Below are 21,584 nucleotides of genomic sequence, written 5' to 3' on the forward strand. Positions count from 1 at the left end.
CTGTTTAGGAGAGGTGCTGGCTAGCTGAGTAGAACACCTGTTTAGGAGAGGTGCTGGTTAGCAGAGTAGAACACCTGTTTAGGAGAGGTGCTGGCTAGCTGAGTAGACCACCTGTTTAGGAGAGGTGCTGGCTAGCAGGGTAGAACACCTGTTTAGGAGAGGTGCTGGCTAGCTGAGTAGACCACCTGTTTAGGAGAGGTGCTGGCTAGCTGAGTAGACCACCTGTTTATGAGAGGTGCAATAACTGACACCTACTGTACCAGCATATGGAAATTGTCATCATAAAACGTTGATACAGTCATTATACCAAGTTTAAAGTTTAAGCTATATTTTACAATACACCGTATTGTGTTTCTGCATGTACCAATGTCATTCAAAAGAGCTCACTCTGCAGTAAGTGACGTGCATCAGGGAAGTGCCATCTCATCACAGTTGTAAATCGTAGTCAGAAGGACAATGCTGGCCCTGAATGAGTTGTTAACAGTCAAATATTAACTTTTAGATGAGAAATTGGCTGTAGAGGATCGTTTTTATCAAGAATCATAAAACCTAGCTATGGTTATTACACCACGTTTATAGTTACGCTTTACAATACAAAGTATTGTGTTATTGCACGTACATCAATATCAATCAAAAGAGCTCACACTGCAGTAAGGACAATGCGATAAAGTTTACATTCACTTTTAACTACCAGTGTATGGGCATTGTACTCATAAAAGTTTAGAGAAAATCTGAGAAAAAGACTTCCACTGTGTACTAAAATGAATGAGTTGTAATAAAAATAACTGACTGCAATAAGGTTGATGTAAAATCAGAAGACAAGGTATCATCTCAGACTGCATTTACTTGTATGTGTGTGTTTGCGCATGTGTGTGCAACCATTGTCTTCTCTTTACATCTGTCAAATACACATCACTGGGCAGCTCCCCTAGCTTGTTGTTGTCTTTCTAACTACATAACCACTGACTAACACAGCAGGGACCCACATCCAGACAGCTTATAAAAGAGGACAGTAAGGTAGGCTATACATAGTTATTTATTCCCTACACAGGGCATATCAGTTTTTGTTTGATTACATGCATGCTATTTGCTAAAATACTTAGTTAATTAGTACTTTGTTATACATGTATTATTAGTAAAAAATAATCAAAATATGCCAAATGTTTTGTCCTGTTAGTCAGTTTTGGCAATTTACATTCACAAGCATATTGAATATAGTTTAATATTCTCTCCTTATAAAGCATTTATATTCTATTTTTCTATTTGATAGCTCATCTCGAAGAATCAGTTGCAGTTAAGTCAGACCAATTGTCGAGAAAATAAAACATGGGTCAACAACCTGTAAGAACACAGTACGTAGAGGACCATGAATCCCGACGACGGGCAGAGGCAGCAGAGGCAGAAAGGAGTCGAGTTCAGCATGAATACCTTCAGCTCCAGGCAGAGAAAGTGAGGATGGAAACACAACAACGGATGGCCAAAGAACAAGTAGAGGAGCTGGAGAGACAGAGAAAAATACATCATGAATCAGAAAGAATGAAAGAAGAAGATGAAAGGACCCGCATACATAAAGAACTGAAAGAATCAAGAGGAGATGAAAAAGATGAAACTGTGGAAAAAGGAGATGATAAAGCTGTAGAAAATGTGTCTAAGGTTGAGCAGTAGGGGATCATGTTAACCGTTAGATGACACTGAACTTGTCAATTAATTAATTAATTGAGTTCACTTACAAATCATAAAAATGTAAGAGTAGTCTTGTTTTACCAAAAGGCATGTGTACGTACACGCGTCTCTTTTTATTTTCGATTTAAATTATTTTACAAGTAATTGCAATTGGCCTGAAAGTATGATAAATTGGCCCGAAATTAGCCTGAAAGTATGATAAAATGGCCTGAAATTAGCCTGAAAGTATGATAAAATGTTAATTAGTACAGTTTCATTGGGTATAATTATCTACATCTTTAATATGGTAAATTCCTACATAACAGACAAGGGAAAATATTTAAATGGATTTGTCTTTTTAAAAAGATGTAACACATTTAACATGTCAGTAATTTCATTATATAACTCATACATTTTTTTATTTCTGCATTTCTAATTATTTCTTCACATGCATAATTATTTGGCTGTCACACATCGAAATACAAATATTAAATATGCTGTTTATGATATACCAACAACTCAAATAAAACTATTCAGGAAATTACAGTTTGTCCTTTTTACATTTGCATTTTACTCATCTCAACAATATTACATGAATAACAATGTCAATCACATTTATTTCATAAAACCCTTTTTACATCAGCAGTTTTCACAAAGTGCTTTACAGATACTCAAAACTCAAAAGAGCAAAGCAATGCAGAAGACAGGAAGAAGACAGGAAGAAGACAGGAAGAAGAAGAACCCTAGAGAGGAACCAGGCTCCGAGAGCTGGTCAGACTTCTTCTGGCTGTGCCGGTTGGAGATTATAAGAGCACATGGCCATTGAGGCCAGATCGTTATTCAAGACATTCATAAATGCCCTGCAGGGTCAGAAAATAACCATGGTGGCTGTAGAAACTGTTTGTTTCAGTGTCTTAGTCATTTTGTGTTTGCAATCATAAATATTCAAATACATTCAAATAAATTAATTTACAGGTAGTAAACATTGGATGAAAAGCATTACATTTAATATTAGATAAATTAATTGAAATCTATTTCAATGTTAATTTTAATTAATTATACTGGGGGAAAAAAGCAACATGTAACATTAACATGCAACATTTTTACCGAGTTACAGTTTATAAGTAAATTGAAATAAATTCATTAGGCCCTAATCTATAGATTTCCCATGACTGGGAATACAAATATGGATCTGTTGGTCACAGATACCTTAAAAAAATGGGCCTCAAGATCTTGTCATGGTATTTCTGTGCATTCAAATTGCAATTGATAAAATGCAATTGTGTTAGTTAGCCTGCCCATACCATAACCCCACCGCCACCATAGGGCAATGTTCACAACGTTGACATCAGCAAACCGCTCGCCCACACAATGCCATACACGTGGTCTACGGTTGAGAGGTCAATTGGATGTACTGCCAAATTCTCTAAAACGCCTTACAGTAGAGAAATTAAACATTAACATTACATTATGTGACAACAGCTCTAGTGGACATTCTTGTGGTCAGTACGCCAATTACACCCTCCCTCAAAACTTGAGTCTTGGGCATTGTGTTGTGTGACACAACTGCACGTTTTAGAGGGCCTTTTATTGTCCCCAGCACAAGGTGCACCTGTGTAATGATCATGCTGTTTAATCAGCTTCTTGATATGCTACACCTGTCAGGTGGATGGATTATCTTGGCAAAGGAGAAATGTGCACTAACAGGGATGTAAACAAATTTGTGCACCAAATGTGAGAGAAATACGTTTTTGTGCATATGTTACATTTCTGGGATCTTTTATTTCAGCTCATGAAACATGGGACCAACATTTTACATGTTGCTTTTATATTTTTGTTCAGTGTATATACAGGTATTAGAGGAAAAAGGCGATGCTCTTCCAGCCTAAAAGGTGTAGGATAGTATAAAATATATTGAGGTTCCAACCATCTTAGCCTTCCACACTGAATTCTTGTTGAGGCAGCTACAAAAACAGTAACTTATTTGAAACGTGGTTATAGCTGCACTTACAACGTTCATTCTGTACTCTGATCTCTGCAAAACTGATTTGACGGGTGAGTGTCACATGATGACAGACAATCAGTTGTGTGAAGCTCCTCCTGGGACCACAGTTTCGTTAAAAAAAGCACATGATATTAATTTCTCAATGCTGATCATCACATTCAATGACAGCTACAGACTGAGAAGGAAGACAAGAATGTGAGTGACTCCAATAATATATCTGTTGACTGACCTCCATACTTATTTTGTACCCATCACACAGTGAACTTTAAACCTTATGCACAATCATTATGCGGTCATTGATGTATATATATATTTTTAATTAAGGTTATTTCATATAGTGGTTTTGAAATATACCTTTTGTTATTTTGTGTTTGGATTTAGTGGTATTTTGGGTTGCTCAATGGTAACAACAATGCTTGCACCATGGTCTTTCCTACTATTGTACATTCTGTATCAATGATTTAACAGGATACTTATGTGCTCATCAACACACACTCTTAACTAGTGTTTGTGTTGTTATAACATAAATCCTCAACCTTACCATTTGAGTTTTGGAGTAACTAATAAGGACACAAAGAAGTACATAATCCTTAATCAATGAGAACTGGGAAGGTTTTATCTGCAAAAAAAGAGATGCATCTTCCTTCCTTTCCGCATGAACGTTGTGCCAGTAAGCTGGCATGGTAGATGGTAGCTAGATAACTAGTGAGATGGCAGAGACAATAGCCTTTGTCATGGAAGTATTCGCATTACTTTTAATTTGGTACAAGAAAAGGACAAACACAATTTAACCAGCTAGCTAGCCCATTATCTTGTTTGTTTGGCTTTGATTTAGTGACATTGCTAATTTCTTATTTTTTTGTCATTTAATCATGCATCATACATAAGTCCCAAATTCCCTCAAGATACTGTGAGAATTTGCAGACTTAAGGATAAGGAGTTACAGAAAAAAAGATCAGGTCACAGATCAGGAGCCACTTCCTGAACTATTTCTAAAGTCGTAATAACATTGACCATTCTGATTTCAATAAAGTACTCAAAAGTTTTACCATCAAATTATTTTCTAGTGCTCTACATAATACGGGCAAGCCCTGGTTCTAACATATATCTAACAGATGTGCATTAACCCCTGGCATGTTGTGTTTTCAGAACAGTGAGTCATGTCTGACTCTGAGACAATTGAACTAGCTGGTCTCGGCCGACCCTTCCAGCTGGGGATGCTGTATGACTGCCGGAGGGACGTTCTCATTCCAGGTAGTTAACATTTACAATTTTCTCAGTGAAATCTGAAAGTTTTTGGTCTCCTGTGGTCCCAAAAAATGTATGCTCAAACAATAGCTCACACCAAAATGGCTAGCTGCTAGTTTTCTCATTGTCCAACCTGGCACAATTATCCACTATGCTGAGGACGACCAGCTGAGCACATAATTATATCAGGTAACAGATTCTGAATTAGCCAATTAAAATCGTTGACGTAGTTGGACTATGATCCAAAACTTTTTCACAAAAGTGTCCTCACCAGAAGTCCACTGGCAAGTTCTGCTATTCAAATTAAGGTTTTTATGTCTCTATTTTGGTTTGGTCAGGGTGTGATTTGGGTGGGCATTCTATGTGCCTTTTTCTATGTTTTTGTATGTCTTTGTTTTTGATCAAAAGTAGTAACATGACTGCTAACAGTGTAGAGTCCGGATTTCCTGAAAATTGTTGCAACTTCCTATCCCCCATTACGTTTCTCCCTTTGAAATGTAGAATTACATTTGAGTTAGTGTGTTGAGAAGACTATAAAGACTCAAAAACAAGAACAGAAAACACTGGTATAAATACACAGGGGATAATGGAGACAAATGTGTGACACCTGTTAGGGGTGGAGACAAGAGACAAGAGACAAGTGAAACAGATTGTGATCATATAGTTTTAGATAGAATCTCTGCCCAGTTCATATTTGAGTGTAAAACAATTGGTTGCCAGTTGTTCTTGTGTTTGAGCTCTCCTTTTACTGTGCCCAGTTGAGTTCACATAAACTAAGTGTAAAACATTAGGGACACCTATTCCGCAACACTGAACCTCCTAAAAGTTTTTTTTTCTGTAAAAGCACAAGGATGTGTGTGAAACTATAAGCAAACATTTTGAATTTGGATGTTAGTAGCTCAATCAAAGAAGCATCATACAACATACAGGTATTCATATCCCTTGACTTATTCCATATTTTGTGATACAGCCGGAATTCAAAATGGATTAAATATTTTTTTTCCTCACCCATCTACACATAATACCCCATAATGGCACAGTGAAAACATGTTACTTAGATACATTAAGATTGATTTTCAAGCCGGTTTAAGTCAAAACTGTAACCAGGCCAATCAGGAACATTCCATGTCATCCTGGTAAGCAACTCCAGTGTATATTTGGCCTTGTGTTTTGGCAATGACAAGCATACCATAACACCACCATGTTTGAAAATATGAAGAGTGATACTCAGTGATGTGTTGTATTTGCCTCATACCTAACGCTTTGTATTCAGGACATTAAGTTAATTTCTTTGCCATATTTTCTTCCAACTTTACTTTAGTGCCTTATTGCAAACAGGATGCATATTTTGGAATATTACTATACTGTACAGGCTTTATTTTTTTCACTCTATCATTTAGATGAACTACTACTAGTATTGTGGAATCACTACAATGTTGTTGATCTATCAGTTTTCGCCTATCACAGCCATTAAACTCCAACTGTTTAAAAAGTCACCATTGGACTCACAGTCAAATCCCAGAGCGGTTTTCTTCCTCTCCGGTTTTCTGAGTTAGGAAGGACTGCTGTAACTTTGTAGTGACTGTGTGTATTGATACACCATCCAAAATGTAATGAATAACTTCACCATGCTCAAAGGGATATTCAGTGTCTGCCCATCTACCAATAGATGTCCTTTGTGAGGCATTGGACAACTTCCCTGGCCTTTGTGGTTGAATCTGTGTTTGAAATTCACTGGTCGACTGAGGGACCTTACAGATAATTGTATGTGTTACAGAGATGAGGTAGTCAATCAAAAATAAAATGTTACACTATTTTTGCACACAAAGTGGGTGCTGTAACTTATGTTACAAAAACATATTGACTCAAGACATGTCAGCTTTGTAAAGATTTCTAAAAACACAATTCCATTTTGACATTATGGGGTATTCATTTTAAATTCAGGCTGTAACAAAACGAAATGTGGAAAAAGTCAAGGGGTGTGAACACTCTCTGAAGACACTATATTTTGCCACACCTTAAACTGAGTCAAAAAATAAACCTTGAAGTTGGAGGTTTTAGGATCTCCCTTTGGTGTCCATATTGACCTGTTTAACAAATGAGAATGGATGGTGTTTCTACCTTGTAAGGTCTTTGATAGGTTGATTTGTTATTCTGTTACTGGATATGAATTGTGCTCAGGTGGTCGTCCTCAGCAGTGGCTAATTGTGCCAGGTTGGCCTATGAGATAAGCTAGCAGCAAGTCATTTTAGACCACAGCTATAAATCTCAGATCTAAGCAAAAATGTGAGAGTCTCCTGCTGAGTTAATAATATATATATATATATACTGTACATACACTCAGCACAAAAAGAAACATTCCTTTTTCAGGACCCTGTCTGTCAAAGATCATTCGTAAAAATCCAAATAACGTCACAGATCTTCATTCCCATGCTTGTTCAATGAACCATAAACAATTAATGAACATGCACCTGTGGAACGGTCGTTAAGTCACTAACAGCTTACAGACAGTAGGCAAATACGGTCACAGTTATGAAAACTTAGAACACTAAAGAGGCCTTTCTACTGACTCTGAAAAACACCAAAAGAAAGATGCCCAGGGTCCCTGCTCATCTGCGTGAACGTGCCTTAGGCAGGCTGCAAGGAGGCATGAGGACTGCAGATGTGGCCAGGGCAATAAATTGCAATGTCCGTACTGTGAGATGCCTAAGACAGCGCTACAGGGAGACAGGACGGACAGCTGATCGTCCTCACAGTGGCAGACCACGTGTAACAACACATGCACAAGATCAGTACATCCGAACGTCAGACCTGAGGGACAGGTACAAGATGGCAACAACAACTGCCCAAGTTACAACAGCAACGCACAATCCCTCCATCAATGCTCAGACTGTCCGCAATAGGCTGAGCGAGGCTGGACTGAGGGATTATAGGCCTATTGTAAGGCAGGTCCTCACCAGACATCACCGGCAATGTCGCCTATGGGCACAAACCCACCATCGCTGGACCAGACAGGACTGGCAAAAAGTGCTCTTCACTGACGAGTAGCGGTTTTGTCTCACCGGGGGTGATGGTCGAATTCACGTTTATCGTCGAAGGAATGAGCGTTACACCAAGGCCTGTACTCTGGTGCAGGATCGATTTGGAGGTGGAGGGTTCGTCATGGTCTGGGGCGGTGTGTCACAGCATCATCGCACTGAACTTGTTGTCATTGCAGGGAATCTCAATGCTGTGCGTTACAAGGAAGAAATCCTCCTCCCTCATGTGGTACCCTTCCTGCAGGCTCATCCTGACATGACCCTCCAGCATGACAATGCCACCAGCTCATTCTATGCGTGATTTCTTGCAAGATAGGAATGTCAGGGTTCCGCCATGGCTAGAGAAGAGCCCGGATCTCAATCCCATTGAGCACGTCTGGGACCTGTTGGATCAGAGGGTTAGGGCTAAGGCCATTCCTCCCAGAAATGTCCAGGAACTTACAGGTGCCTTGGTGGAAGAGTGGGGTAACATCTAACAGCAAGAACTGGCAAATCTGGTGCAGTCCATGAGGAGGAGATGTACACCAGATACTGACTATTACTTTTGATTTTGACCCCTCCCCCTTTGTTCAGGGACACATTATTCCATTTCTTTTAGTCACATGTCTGTGGAACTTGTTCAGTTTATGCCTCAGTTGTTGAATCTTGTTGAATCTTATGTTCATACAAATATTTACACATGTTAAGTTTCCTGCAAATAAACGCAGTTGACAGTGAGAGTTTCTTTTTTTGCTGAGTTTATATTTTTATATATTTTAAATCAGACAAGGAACTGCTGATTGTACCTTTAAGGTCAACATGCAAGACCTGTAATCCCTGCAAACTGAGCAGAATATTTAACTCTGATTGTTGCATACAGTAGCGCATAGAAACAATATATTCACAAAGGTAATATGAATAACAGTACATGTAAGATTTTTTTTATTTTTACATATGATATGTTCTTTGGTCCTTGTTTGTCTCCTTCATCAAAGGTATCACACTCTGGGATGCTGAGATGCTGCAGAAACAAATAGATGTCTCTCCACAACCAAACACGGAATTCAAAATGATTGCTACAGACTCAACTGAACACAAGTCAGAAGCTTTGAATGTCTCTGCATCTCTGGAAGCCAGTTTCCTATGTGGCTTAGTCAGTGTAAAAGGTTCTGCTGAATACTTACACGACAAAAAGACCTCAAAGCATCAGTCTAGGGTTACTCTACAGTATCGTACCACCACTCGCTTTGAGCAGCTGAACATGGATCACCTGGGAGCAGGAAATGTGAAACACAGTAATGTCTTCCAAGAGGGCTCTGCAACCCATGTCGTGACTGCCCTGCTCTATGGAGCACAGGCCTTCTTCGTTTTTGACAGCAAAGTTTCCTCGGGAGAAAACCACCAGGATATTCAGGGAAACTTGAATGTTGCAATCAAAAGGATCCCCCTCATGTCAATAGAGGGGCAGACATCACTGAAGATGAGTGAGGAAGAGCAGAGAGAGGCCAATAAATTCAACTGCACTTTCCATGGTGATTTTGCACTAGAAAACAACCCTGTCACTTTTGAAGATGCCATGAAGGTGTATGCTGGCCTGTCAAGTCGACTAGGGGAGAACGGAGAACATGCTGTGCCCATGACCGTCTGGCTCTATCCTCTCAAGAACCTGGACTCTGCAGCTGCCCAGCTAGTCAGGCAGATCAGTGTTAGCCTGGTGCGTCGCGCACAGCGACTCTTGGACGGACTGGACAATACTGATGTACAATGCCAGGACATGATGAAGGAAGACATGGCTATCATGTTCCCTGAACTCCAAGCCAAGCTCAACAAGTTCAGGGACTTGTGCTCAGAGTACAAGCTGGTGTTCCAGAAAGGTCTCTGCAATGTTCTTCCCAACATAAGAGGAGGAGGAATGGAGGAGGAAGAGCTGATCAAATTGCTCAACAGCAAAGAACGTTCTCCATTCCAGAATGACCTCATGATCACGTACCTGGACGACAGAGAGAGAGAGATGAATGTTGTCAGCTCTTACCTTGACATAATGAAAGAGGTACAAGTTGTGTCATCTAGGGGTGAATTTGATAAAATAGTGCTTGATCAAGCTAATGATTATGTCATTTGTTTTGCATTGTCATCTTTGAATGAGGAAGAGGAGTACCTGGGAGACTTGGAGAAGTACTTGTTGGAGGAATCAAAGAGTGCAGGTTCTCAGTTGCCTTACAACCCCAACATAGCTGAGAAACCTGGTGCAGAAAAGTGGTTTCACTCTGGGGAGGTAACCACCCTAACCAGGCAAACCATACATCTGTTCCTAGACTTCAAAGAGTCAAACAAAGGCAGAGAAAATCTTGCATTCTGCATCGCTTCAATTCCAGACAAATTCATCACTGCATCCTCCATCCATATCTATGAAAGAGGGACTCTTTTGAATCCACAGTTTGAGCTGCCATCAAAGCCAGGTATCCCCACCATCAAGAATCTGGAGCATGACTGTATCCACTTGCAAATCAACCCTCCCAACCTTGGCGTCAAATCTGTGGAGTCATACCAAGTTTTGTACCAGGCTGTGCAGGCTGACTCTGCGTGGACAGAGGTCAACACTGATGCCACAACGAACCAGGTCACAATCAAGCATTTGGACCCCTACAAAGAGTACCGCTTTAGCTGTAGGGCGGTGTGTAGACCTGGTCTGAGCTTCTCCAGTCACTGGACAGATTATGTAAGGACCCGCCCATGCAGTCCTCCTGGACCACCCACAGAGAAGAGCATAGAGTTAGGCAGCATCAAGGTGATCTGGGACATTCCCACTGTTGTGGGGAAAGATGTTGCTGTCATTGGTTATGTGGTTGAATACAGAGAGTGTGCAAAAGCTGCAGACAATCAGATGTGGCACACCATCAAAACCACCACTAGAGAGAGTACACTGAAAGGACTGGAGGCTGACACTGCATACAGTGTCAGAGTGTCTGCTAACTGTGGTGAAGAAGGGAGGAGTCTACCAAGTCCTGAGATGGTACTGACCAGCATTGGGGAGTCTGATAACACACCAAAACCAAGCAAATTGACAGGAGCTAAAAGTGAGCGATTCCTCAAACAATCTCAGAAGTTGCAGAAAGGAAACCCCTCAATCCATAAGCTGATGCTGGGGAAGAAATTTGGTCAGAATGAAAGTTTTGACCAGTACATGTTTGGCCGGAAAGTGGAGCAAGTGAATAACAAGGTGATATTGCTTCTGGGGTCCACAGGTGCAGGAAAAACAACTCTGGTCAATGTAATGATCAACTACATTCTTGGTGTAAAGTGGGAAGACTGCTATCGCTTTAAGCTCATCCATGAGGTGACCAATAAGTCACAGGCTGAGAGTCAGACTTCAGTTGTGACATCATACGAGCTCTACAACCAGCCAGGTTTTCAGATTCCTTATTCTCTGACTATCATTGACACACCAGGGTTTGGAGACACCAGAGGAATGGCACAAGATAAATTGATCACAGAGCAAGTGAAGGAATTCTTGTGTAACCCCTTAGGGATTGCTCACATTGATGCCGTCTGCTTCGTAGTTCAGGCACCCCTCGTCCGTCTTAGTTCCAATCAGAAGTACATTTTTGACTCCATTCTGTCAATCTTTGGAAAGGACATAGCTGAAAACATATTGTTGCTTGTGACATTTGCTGATGGGAAAGACATACCAGTGCTAGGGGCAATCCAAGCTGCAGAGTTGCCCTGTCAGAAGAACAAGAAGGGACTTCCAACTCATTTCAAATTCAACAATTCATCTTTGTACACACAGAAAATGGAGGAAGGGGATAGTTCTGATGAAGATGATTCAGATGATGATGATGATGGGGAAGGGCTAGAGAAGATTGTCTGGAAGTCAACTTTTAAACAGATGAAGGCTTTCTTCAACACCTTGGAAACCATTGAATGCAAAGATCTGACCCTAACCAAGAAAGTGTTGGAAGAACGTGAGCGTCTGGAAAGGGCCATGAGCCGGCTAACCCCTCAGATCACTGCAGGTCTGTCAATGCTGAATGAGATCAAAAGCTTCAAACAGTGTCTGGAGAATGATAATGAGAACATGAAACAGAACAAAGACTTTGAGACAGAGGTAGATGTTCTAGTGGCAGTGAGAACCAAATTAAATTGTTTTGCTACGAACTGTAACACATGCCAATTCACATGCCACACCTGCTGCTATCTCACAGATGAGGATAACATCAAAACTTGTGCCGTGATGGATGCCAATGGCAAGTGTGTCATGTGTCCAGGAAACTGCTCTGAGGGTGTGCACGAAAGGGAAAAAGCCTTATGGACATATGAAACAAAGACAGAGAAAAAGACGATTCAGGAACTGAAGGACAACTTCATGAAGGCACAGGGCAAGTTTATGTCCAACAAGCAGATGCTGGAGCAGCTTGAGGATGAGTTCCATGTGATCGAGGACAAGCTGATGTATTTGATCAAGTTGTCCTCGAACTGTCTTAAGAGGCTAAATGATATTGCCCTGAAGCCAAGCTCTCTCTCCACTGTGGAGTACATTGAGATACTAATTCGCACAGAGGAGGACGAACGCAAGCCAGGCTTCGAGGATCGAATCATTGGATTGAAGAAGATGAAAAATGAGTCTGAGATTCTGGAGAAGATAGCAAGAGGAGAAAATGTACTTCCAGATGAGCGACGCAGAATTCAGCAGAAACAAGACAGACTTAAGATGATTGCAACAAGAGTTAAAAAAATGCAAGACGTGCTCAGAGCTTGGACAGGAGAAACTTAATTAATCAATAATAGGCACAGGATACACATGGTTTAAACAGAACAATGACATGCTTACTTGCAGGTTCTCCTCTTGACATTACAACAACTAAGAATAGAAATAAGGGGGATCTATGAAAGTAATAAGTACATGAAAAAAAACAATTAAAAACACAGTTTACAATTTTTTTTAAAGATGGGAATATAAAGGTCTATTCTTAATCTGTGTCTGAAGGTTTACACATTTGTAAAGTCTTTTGATACTTTGTCAACCATTTAGTTGACAAATTTTCACTGAATCAAAAAGTGATTTAATTAATCTTCTTACTCAATATTCATGACTGACTATAAAATGACGAAAATATTTTGTGACAAACCTCTGGGGTGGATATAGAAATATAATCTACATAAAAACAAATGTATGTGACAGAACATTAGGAACACCTTTCTAATATTGAGTTGCAGCCAATTTTGCCCTCAGAACAGCCTCAATTTGTTGGGACGTGGACTCTACAAGGTGTCGAAAGCATTCCACAGGGATGCTAGCCCATGTTGACTCCAATGCTTCCCATAGTTGTTTCAAGTTGGCTGGATGTCCATTGGGTGGTGGACCGTTTTGATACACACTGAAAACTGTTCAGCATGAAAAACCCAGCAGCTTTGCAGTTCTTGACACTCCTAATGTTTTTGCTCAGTGCGTACTTGAATACTGGTTTTACTTAATTAAACAAACACATTTTTGAATACAGTAACTATTACCATGCAATTTTGATTGATTTTAATTGTCAACCAACAGAATATGACAGTACGTCCTATATGCATTAATGTGTTAATTTCAATGGAAATGAAGAATAAAGGCTTTTAAAATTAAGAACTGTCTTCGCCTAATTCAAGAGTTAAGCATTTTCATACATTTGTGAAAATGGTGCCGACCGAGAGGGCTGCCTCGCTTCTAGCCCTTAAAAAAGTTTGCAGTATTTCATTTTTTGGGGTATTATTTCGTACATTGTTAGTCCAGAAAATGTTAGTTGCGTGCTCCCTCCTGTACTCCCTGTTGACCCATGACTGCGTGGCCAAGCTCACCTCCAACTCAATCATCAAGTTTGCAGACGACACAACAGTAGTAGGCTTGATTACCAACAACAACAAGACAGCCTACAGGGAGGAGATGAGGGCTCTGGGAGTGTGGTGCTAGGAAAATAACCTCAACAAAACAAAGGAGATGATCGTGGACTTCAGGAAACAGCAGAAGGAGCACCCCCCCCCTCCATATCCACATCGACTGGACGCAGTGGAGAAGGTGAAAAGTTAAGTACCTTGGCGTACACATCACTGACGAACTCAAGGGGTGTCTTTGTCTTATGCAGAAGGAAGCATCATAGCCATAGGCTAGGCTATGTGATTGTGCATGTATAGCATACCTGAATATTGAGCCAGACAAATTGGGGTTTGCCTAGATCTGTCGGCTTGTCACCTTGATGTTCTTATCGAAAAAGTATTGAGCCTCCTGGGCAGTGGAAAACGTGTTGTATTCTGGAAGCTCAAGATTAATGTTGCAAAGTGGCTGAAGCCGTATCTCAGGTTTTGCTTGTGTAGCTGGAATCTCACATCGCTGTAGCTCTGCACTCAGTTCTGGGTAGATGCTGATTCTCTTCAGAGCATAGGTCAGAGCCCCTGATTCTGCTGAGGCGAACAATTTGCCATTTGACTTCAAAACTGTGGTTTTGTACAAGCATACACCTGGGTTTGTTGCACACCAGTGCCGTGCACAATGTTTATCAGCGGCATGGGAGAGAGGGTTCTATAACATAACTCCTGCACTGATAAGGTAAGAAGTCACTGCTCACATGACATTCATATAATATTCACAGGATTAGTTCATATTCACGCACAAGTTAACTGCAGATAAACAGAGACCAGGGTTAAAAAGTATGCATTTTTGGAAGTTAAGAAGAGACGATAGAAATGACAATCACAGACAAAACACTATTACTCAGCAAAACCTCCAAATAAACAATGCAAAATACAAACATAGAAAACACACATTGCTGCTCCCAGTTTATATTTATCTCTAACATTTAAAACCTGAGGTCTTCATCAGGCATCCCAGGTTGGGGTGGAAGGTCATAACTTGTAACATTCCAAACTTCACGGAAACTCAGGACTCTGTCTTTCAAAGACAATTCATAAAAATCCAAATAACTTTACAGATCTTCATTGTAAAGGGTTTAAACACTGTTTCCCATGCCTGTCCATAAACAATTAATGAACATGCACCTGTGGAATGGTCGTTAAGACACTAACAGCTTCCAGACGGTAGGAAATGAAGGTCACAGTTCTGAAAACGTAGGACACTAAAGAGGCCTTTCTACTGACTCTGAAAAAACACCAAAAGAAAGATGCCCAGGGTCCTTGCTCATCTGCGTGAACGTGCCTTAGGCATGCTGCAAGGAGGTATGAGGACTGAAGATGTGGCCAGGGCAATAAATTGCAATGTCCGTACTGCGAGACACCTAAGACAACGCTACAGGGAGACAGGACGGACAGCTGACCGTCCTCGCAGTGGCAGACCACGTGTAACAACATCTACACAGGATCGGTACATCCGAACATCAGACCTGCGGGACAGGTACAGGATGGCAACATCAACTGCCCGAGTTACAACAGGAATGCACAATCCCTCCATCAGTGCACAGACTGTCCACAATAGGTGGAGAGAGGCTGGACTGAGGGCTTGTAGGCCTGTTGTAAGGCAGGTCCTCACCAGACATCACCGGCAACAACGTCGCCTATGGGAACAAACCCAACATCGCTGGACCAGACAGGACTGGCAAAAAGTGCTCTTAACTGACTAGTCGTGGTTTTGTCTCACCAGGGGTGATGGTCGAATTCACGTTTATCGTCGAAGGAATGAGCGTTACACCGAGGCCTGTACTCTGAAGCGGGATTGATTTGGAGGTGGAGGGTCCGTCATGGTCTGGGGCGGTGTGTCACAGCATCATCGGACTGAGCTTGTTATCATTGCAGGGAATCTCAATGCTGTGCTTTACAGGGAAGACATCCTCCTCCCTCATGTGGTACCCTTTGTTGGGGAATAATCAGAATTAGTTGGTAACATAGGTAAGATGTTTTATATTCATCATATGTTTGTAAGTTACTTCTCATCAGAATGTTATTTTTGTATAATACTGTATCTGTTCTATGTCAAGACTAAGTTGCTTGGGCCGGAGAGAGGGGAGAGGTCAAGCATGTATCTCTTGGCTCCACAATGTCTGTGTGCCAGTCAGTGTGTCTCTGTGATCTTGTCAAGATAGGATGGATTTGATATATGGCTGTTGATATGGAGGATGGTTTATGGTTCTGAGTTTGAGAAAAGCACATAGTTTAGGAGACAAAGCTGAACGATAAATTATGCCTACGCTGTCTGGCTATGTGTGTCTTTGCTATAAAGGATCTCAGTTGAAATGTGTAAGGGACTCTCAGAGAATTCATTGATAGACACTGAATTGATCTGAGAGTCACAGGGTTGTGATAGAGGTCATATAATTAAAGATGGACCTTGTGATAACTCTGACTTGTGTGTGGTTTGCTCTCATGATTTGGTAAATAGAGGAAATTTCCACGACACCTTCCTGCAGGCTCATCCTGACATGACCCTCCAGCATGACAATGCCACCAGCCATACTGCTCATTCTGTGCGTGATTTCCTGCAAAACAGGAATGTCAGGGTTCTGCCATGGCCAGCGAAGAGCCCGGATCTCAATCCCATTGAGCACGTCTGGGACCTGTTGGATCGGAGGGTGAGGGCTAAGGCCATTCCTCCCAGAAATGTCTGGGAACTTGCAGGTACCTTGGTGGAAGAGTGGGGTAACATCTCACAGCAATAACTGGCAAATCTGCACTGCAGTAATTAATGCAGCTGGTGGCCACACCAGATACTGACTGTTACTTTTGATTTTGTCCCCCCCCCACACCCCCAGGGACACACTATTCCATTTCTGTTAGTCACATGTCTGTGGAACTTGTTCAGTTCATGTCTCAGTTGTTGACTCTTGTTATGTTCATACAAATATCTACACGTCAAGTTAGCTGATAATAAACACAGTTGACAGTGAGAGGATGTTTCTTTTTTTACTGAGTTCATGTTAGCATGAGTATTGAAAGATACCAGAGGGTGGATAACAAAAAAAACACTAGTATATGAAGTAGACAGTACATGTTTGGTTTTTGGGCTAAATTTATACATTATGATTGCCTCTGAACTGTATGTGAACCCCTCTACAATCTACTGCACTAACCATTAAAAACAAGGACTTCAACCAGGCTGTCCCTATGCCATTTGCTCTCTTTCTCTCTTAAGGCCCACAGTCATATATTAAAATAGTAGATTGGCTGATGTCATAGGCCAGCTGTACAGTTTATTTAATCTTTTAGGAGCCACCCTTGGGCAAATGGAGTCCGGTACATCTGGACCAGAACCAGGTTATTCTCCAGAAAATAGTGATGACTCCACTGTCACTACAACAGCATCCCCCTCTACTGTCACTACAACAGCAACCCCCTCTACTGTCACTACAACAACATCCCCCTCTACTGTCACTACAACAGCATCCCCCTCATCTGTCACTACAACAGCAACCCCCTCTACTGTCACTACAACAGCATCCCCCTCTACTGTCACTACAACAGCAACCCCCTCTACTGTCACTACAACAGCATCCCCCTCTACTGTCACTACAACAGCATCCCCCTCATCTGTCACTACAACAGCAACCCCCTCTACTGTCACTACAACAGCATCCCCCTCTACTGTCACTACAACAGCATCCCCCTCTACTGTCACTACAACAGCATCCCCCTCTACTGTCACTACAACAGCATCCCCCTCTACTGTCACTACAACAACATCCCCCTCTACTGTCACTACAACAACATCCCCCTCTACTGTCACTACAACAACATCCCCCTCTACTGTCACTACAACAAAAAAGGCTTTTCGACTTGAAATGACTTACCAGAGTCAAACAAAAAGGTTAGTATTTGATATTTTAACCTAGTAAGGACAAAACCGCTTTCAGATCTACAAGCTACAATGAAGCTTCAGGCGATATAGTTTCTGTGGGCCGTTTGACAGATAGTTGTTTACATCGACATGGAAAAGCACGGTCTCCAGTCTAACTGGGTAAAAGCAACTGTTATCTCTCTGGAGGCAAACAGATTTACTGTCTCCAGCTGACCATTTGCTTACTGGCCTGGGCAAATGTGCGTCTCTGTCATCTTATCAAAGACCACGTTGTCCTTAACCACGACAGCTTTCCAAAGGGAAAAAGCAGAATCATATAGATATTCTATGCCCATACTGGGGTGCAACAGTACCCTGAGTAGGCACTAGCAGGTTCAGGTGAGTCTGGAACACTTTCCACATTTGTAGGTTGCTGCAGTGGATGTTCAGGTGATGGCTCGTAGGGATGTAGGTCTCCAGTAGCTGATCTTGGTTTGTCACTTGACACGAATCATCTCTGAGGTTGGTTCCTGGCAACAGTTGATCCACGTCTCCTCCAGATGTTCTCCGGTGTGTGAACTGTGTAGGACACAGGCCCTGTTTTTGCAACCACTCTTGCTGGTATCCACTTTGGACCTTTGCAGTAGTTCCGAGCAAGAACTCTCTCTCCAACTATGAAGCTTTTGTCTTTTGCTTTGCTTCGTCCCTCCACCCGCGCTCTCTGTTGTGTCTGTACAACCTGTTTAGTCTTTGGAGCTCTCAGGAGGTTGAGTCGCTTGCAAAGCTGTATTTTTATTATGTCTGACGCAGGTGTGACTTTGGTTGTAGTGTGGGGGGTGTTTCTGTAGGTCAACAGGAAGGTGTTTAGGCGCCTGTTGAGGGACCCATTACCTTTTGATGATTTTAAACCTTGTTTCATTGACTAGACAAATCTTTCAGCGATAGCGCGCGTTGTAGGGTTATACTGCACTGACTTGATGTGGGGACCAAAGATGGAGGTGAAGGGACAAAAGATGGAGGGGAGAGGTCTATGGTCCATCAGCAGAAACTGATGACATGTCGTAACTCTGAACATAATTGTGAGCATCTGGTCCATAGCTCTCTGAAACAAGGCCGGAGCTGAGGTGATTCCAGAAGTAAGCCTCCGGTACCTGTACAGTCCTTTGTGAGTCACTACGGTCAACAGTTCTAGTACCTGTATAGTCCTTTGTGAGTCACTACGGTCAACAGTTCTTGTGACTCTTGGTCCACATGGATCTGTAGATAGACTTACTTCAGGCCTATCTTACTGAAACAAGAAAAGAGGTTGTCAATGAGGGTAGTGGATACTTTTCAGCAGTCAAGACCGGGTTAATGGTTACTTGAAATCACCACAGAGTCTGTTATCAATATTTTTTATGACTGGAACGATGGGTGTTGCACATTACCAGACTTTCACTGGATCCAATACTCCACTCTCCTCTAGTCTGTTTAGCTCAGTTTCAATTTTTGATTTTATGGCGTATGGGATAGGTCTAGCTTTGATGCATTTTGGCTTGCTGTCTGGTTTCACGGTCAAGTTTTTCATTGAACACATCCACGTGTTTCTTCAATATTCCTTGTAGGTCTGTGTCCTCTTTTGCAACCATGTGAATTTCCTGCCAATTTAGTTTGATCTTTTCCAGCCATGACCTGGTTTCCAACAGCGATAGTGACCTGGTTTCCAATAGCGATTGCATGGCTTGCCACCTACTGCCTTGTTTTTTAAATCCGTAGACACCTTACGCACTTGGGTTGATGTACTTAGCTGCTCTGCGTCTTTATTTGTCCTTTCCATTGACATCCTCACTTCTATTGCTCTCTGCAATGTTAAGCTACTCTCAGTCAAAAGGCAATTCTGAATTGCCTATCTGTGCATGCCACACACCAACCTATCACGTATAGTGTCACTCAGTGATCGGCCAAAATAACTTTTTCAATACAGCCACAAACTTTGAGATTGACTCTCCCTCCTCTTGATTTGATCTCCCTCCTCTTGATCCCTCCTCTTGATTTGATCTCTCCCTCCTCTTGATCCCTCCTCTTGATCCCTCCTCTTGATCCCTTGATCTCCTGATCTCCTCTTTGATCCCTCCTCTTGATTTGATCTCCCTCCTCTTGATCCCTCCTCTTGATTTGATCTCCCTCCTCTTGATCCCTCCTCTTGATTTGATCTCCCTCCTCTTGATCCCTCCTCTTGATTTGATCTCCCTCCTCTTGATCCCTCCTCTTGATTTGATCTCCCTCCTCTTGATCCCTCCTCTTGATCCCTCCTCTTGATCCCTCCTCTTGATTTGATCTCCCTCCTCTTGATCCCTCCTCTTGATTTGATCTCCCTCCTCTTGATCCCTCCTCTTGATTTGATCTCCCTCCTCTTGATCCCTCCTCTTGATTTGATCTCCCTCCTCTTGATCCCTCCTCTTGATTTTTCTTATGATACCTGAATCTCGCTGTGATTATCAGTGGTTTGGGAGAATAATGTCCTTTTAAAAGGTAGCTACAATTTCATCATTTGATTTATCACCAGGTTTTTCAGGCTATACTAGGCTGCAATGTTTATTTTTGTTAATTGTGTGCTGAATTATATTGTTTTATACACATGTGTATGTTTTAATTTTCTGTTTGTATTGTAATGTGCACAGGGCTCTCTTGTAAAAGAGATTTTTAATCTTAATGTGACTTTCTGTTTAAATAAAGATTAAATCAAAATAAATAAAAACAGTGAAACAGTCAACTACTTTTGCTTTACTTCCATTTGCCAACACAAAGTACTCCAAACGTTCTCTATAAGAACTCCATTGTTCCACAGATTCATCAAATGATCCTTGTTTTCCAACCAGTGCAGATATTTTAGGTATATTTTTTTTCTTTCTCACACTTTTTAGACAGTCCCTTACTCCCAGCCCTTTTTTATTATTTTTTTCACTCACAACTGCTGCATTCCAAACACTTAAAAGACACACTCTCTCCCCTCAGCCCTCAAATGAAGTGGACACTCCTGATGACGTATCATGACGTCTGATGAGTTGATACTTGCAGGCCAAAGGGCAGAGGAAGAATGAATTCATTTTAAATGGACCGTTATTGCCCAGAAATGTGTCACTAGTTAAATGTTTTTTCCTTTAACTAGTCAAGTCAGTTAAGAACAAATTCTTATTTGTAATGACGGCCCACCCCGGCCAAACCCAGAAGACGCTGGGCCAACTGTGCACCGCTCAATCACAGCCAGTTGTGATACAGCCTGAAATTGAACCAGTGTCTGTAGTGACGCCTCTAGTACTAGGTTGCAGTGCCTTAGATCTCTCTCTCTCTCTCTCTCTCTCTCTCTCTCTCTCTTAAACATTCTGCTTCCAGAATGAACAAAGCTGTGGTTGTGTTCATGAAAAGAGCAAATTTGGTTTGTAGGCTAATTGCTAGTGGAATATTTGTAAGGGGTGTGTTGGTGCCAATTATGCCTCTTTCTACCCCTTCGACAAGGGTGGTAAATTTGCCTCCGTTTATTACGGATGATCAACTCCGGAAAGAGTTGTTTTGGTAAGTTTGCTAAAGGTTTTCGTGTCGGCAGGTTTTCAGGCAGATGCCGTTAAGCACGTTGTTTCATTCTGGAGGCAAGTGTTTATGTTTCTGAATAACAATGAGCAACAGCTAATTGTGCATTTTAAATGAGGCACGGGGAGGGGCACTACGCATGGTTTGCCAGCACAGATAGTCTACAGTGTTTTGAGTGTGAGGATTTGGGGAAAAAGAGTTTTGCGTGCCCACATAAAGGCCGTAGACAAGGTGAGGGCACAAGCGCCAGTGGGGGAAATCAAGGTCAACGTGCAGGGGGCATGTCAAACATAAGCTCAATCACGGACAACATTTTCTTAATCAGGGACAT

The 21,584-nt window shown here is 41.6% G+C and overlaps 1 protein-coding gene and 1 long non-coding RNA gene across 2 annotated transcripts; both read left to right on the forward strand.

Moving 5' to 3' along the window:
- The first annotated feature begins 825 nt into the window (after positions 1-825).
- On the forward strand, positions 826-2,206 carry LOC115116654 (uncharacterized). Its single transcript, XR_003861570.2, has 2 exons — positions 826-1,017; positions 1,271-2,206. It is a non-coding gene; the product is annotated as an uncharacterized LOC115116654 (long non-coding RNA).
- Positions 2,207-3,798: 1,592 nt separating this feature from the next.
- LOC115116650 (uncharacterized) lies at positions 3,799-13,558 on the forward strand. Its single transcript, XM_029645142.2, has 3 exons — positions 3,799-3,862; positions 4,817-4,921; positions 8,928-13,558. The coding sequence occupies exons 2-3, from the start codon at positions 4,828-4,830 to the stop codon at positions 12,704-12,706; spliced, it is 3,873 nt and encodes a 1,290-aa protein (XP_029501002.2). The 5' UTR covers positions 3,799-3,862; positions 4,817-4,827; the 3' UTR covers positions 12,707-13,558.
- Positions 13,559-21,584: the final 8,026 nt, after the last annotated feature.

Source organism: Oncorhynchus nerka, linkage group LG10, assembly GCF_034236695.1.
Source record: "Oncorhynchus nerka isolate Pitt River linkage group LG10, Oner_Uvic_2.0, whole genome shotgun sequence".
Lineage (NCBI taxonomy): Eukaryota > Metazoa > Chordata > Actinopteri > Salmoniformes > Salmonidae > Oncorhynchus > Oncorhynchus nerka.

What these genes read in the sequence shown, in the direction of transcription:
- LOC115116650 (XM_029645142.2), top strand. Translation starts at nt 4,828, where the DNA reads ATGTCTGACTCTGAGACAATTGAACTAGCTGGTCTCGGCCGACCCTTC. An exon ending in GAGGGACGTTCTCATTCCAG is followed by an intron (nt 4,922 to 8,927) that starts GTAGTTAACATT and finishes CCTTCATCAAAG; the next exon opens with GTATCACACTCTGGGATGCT.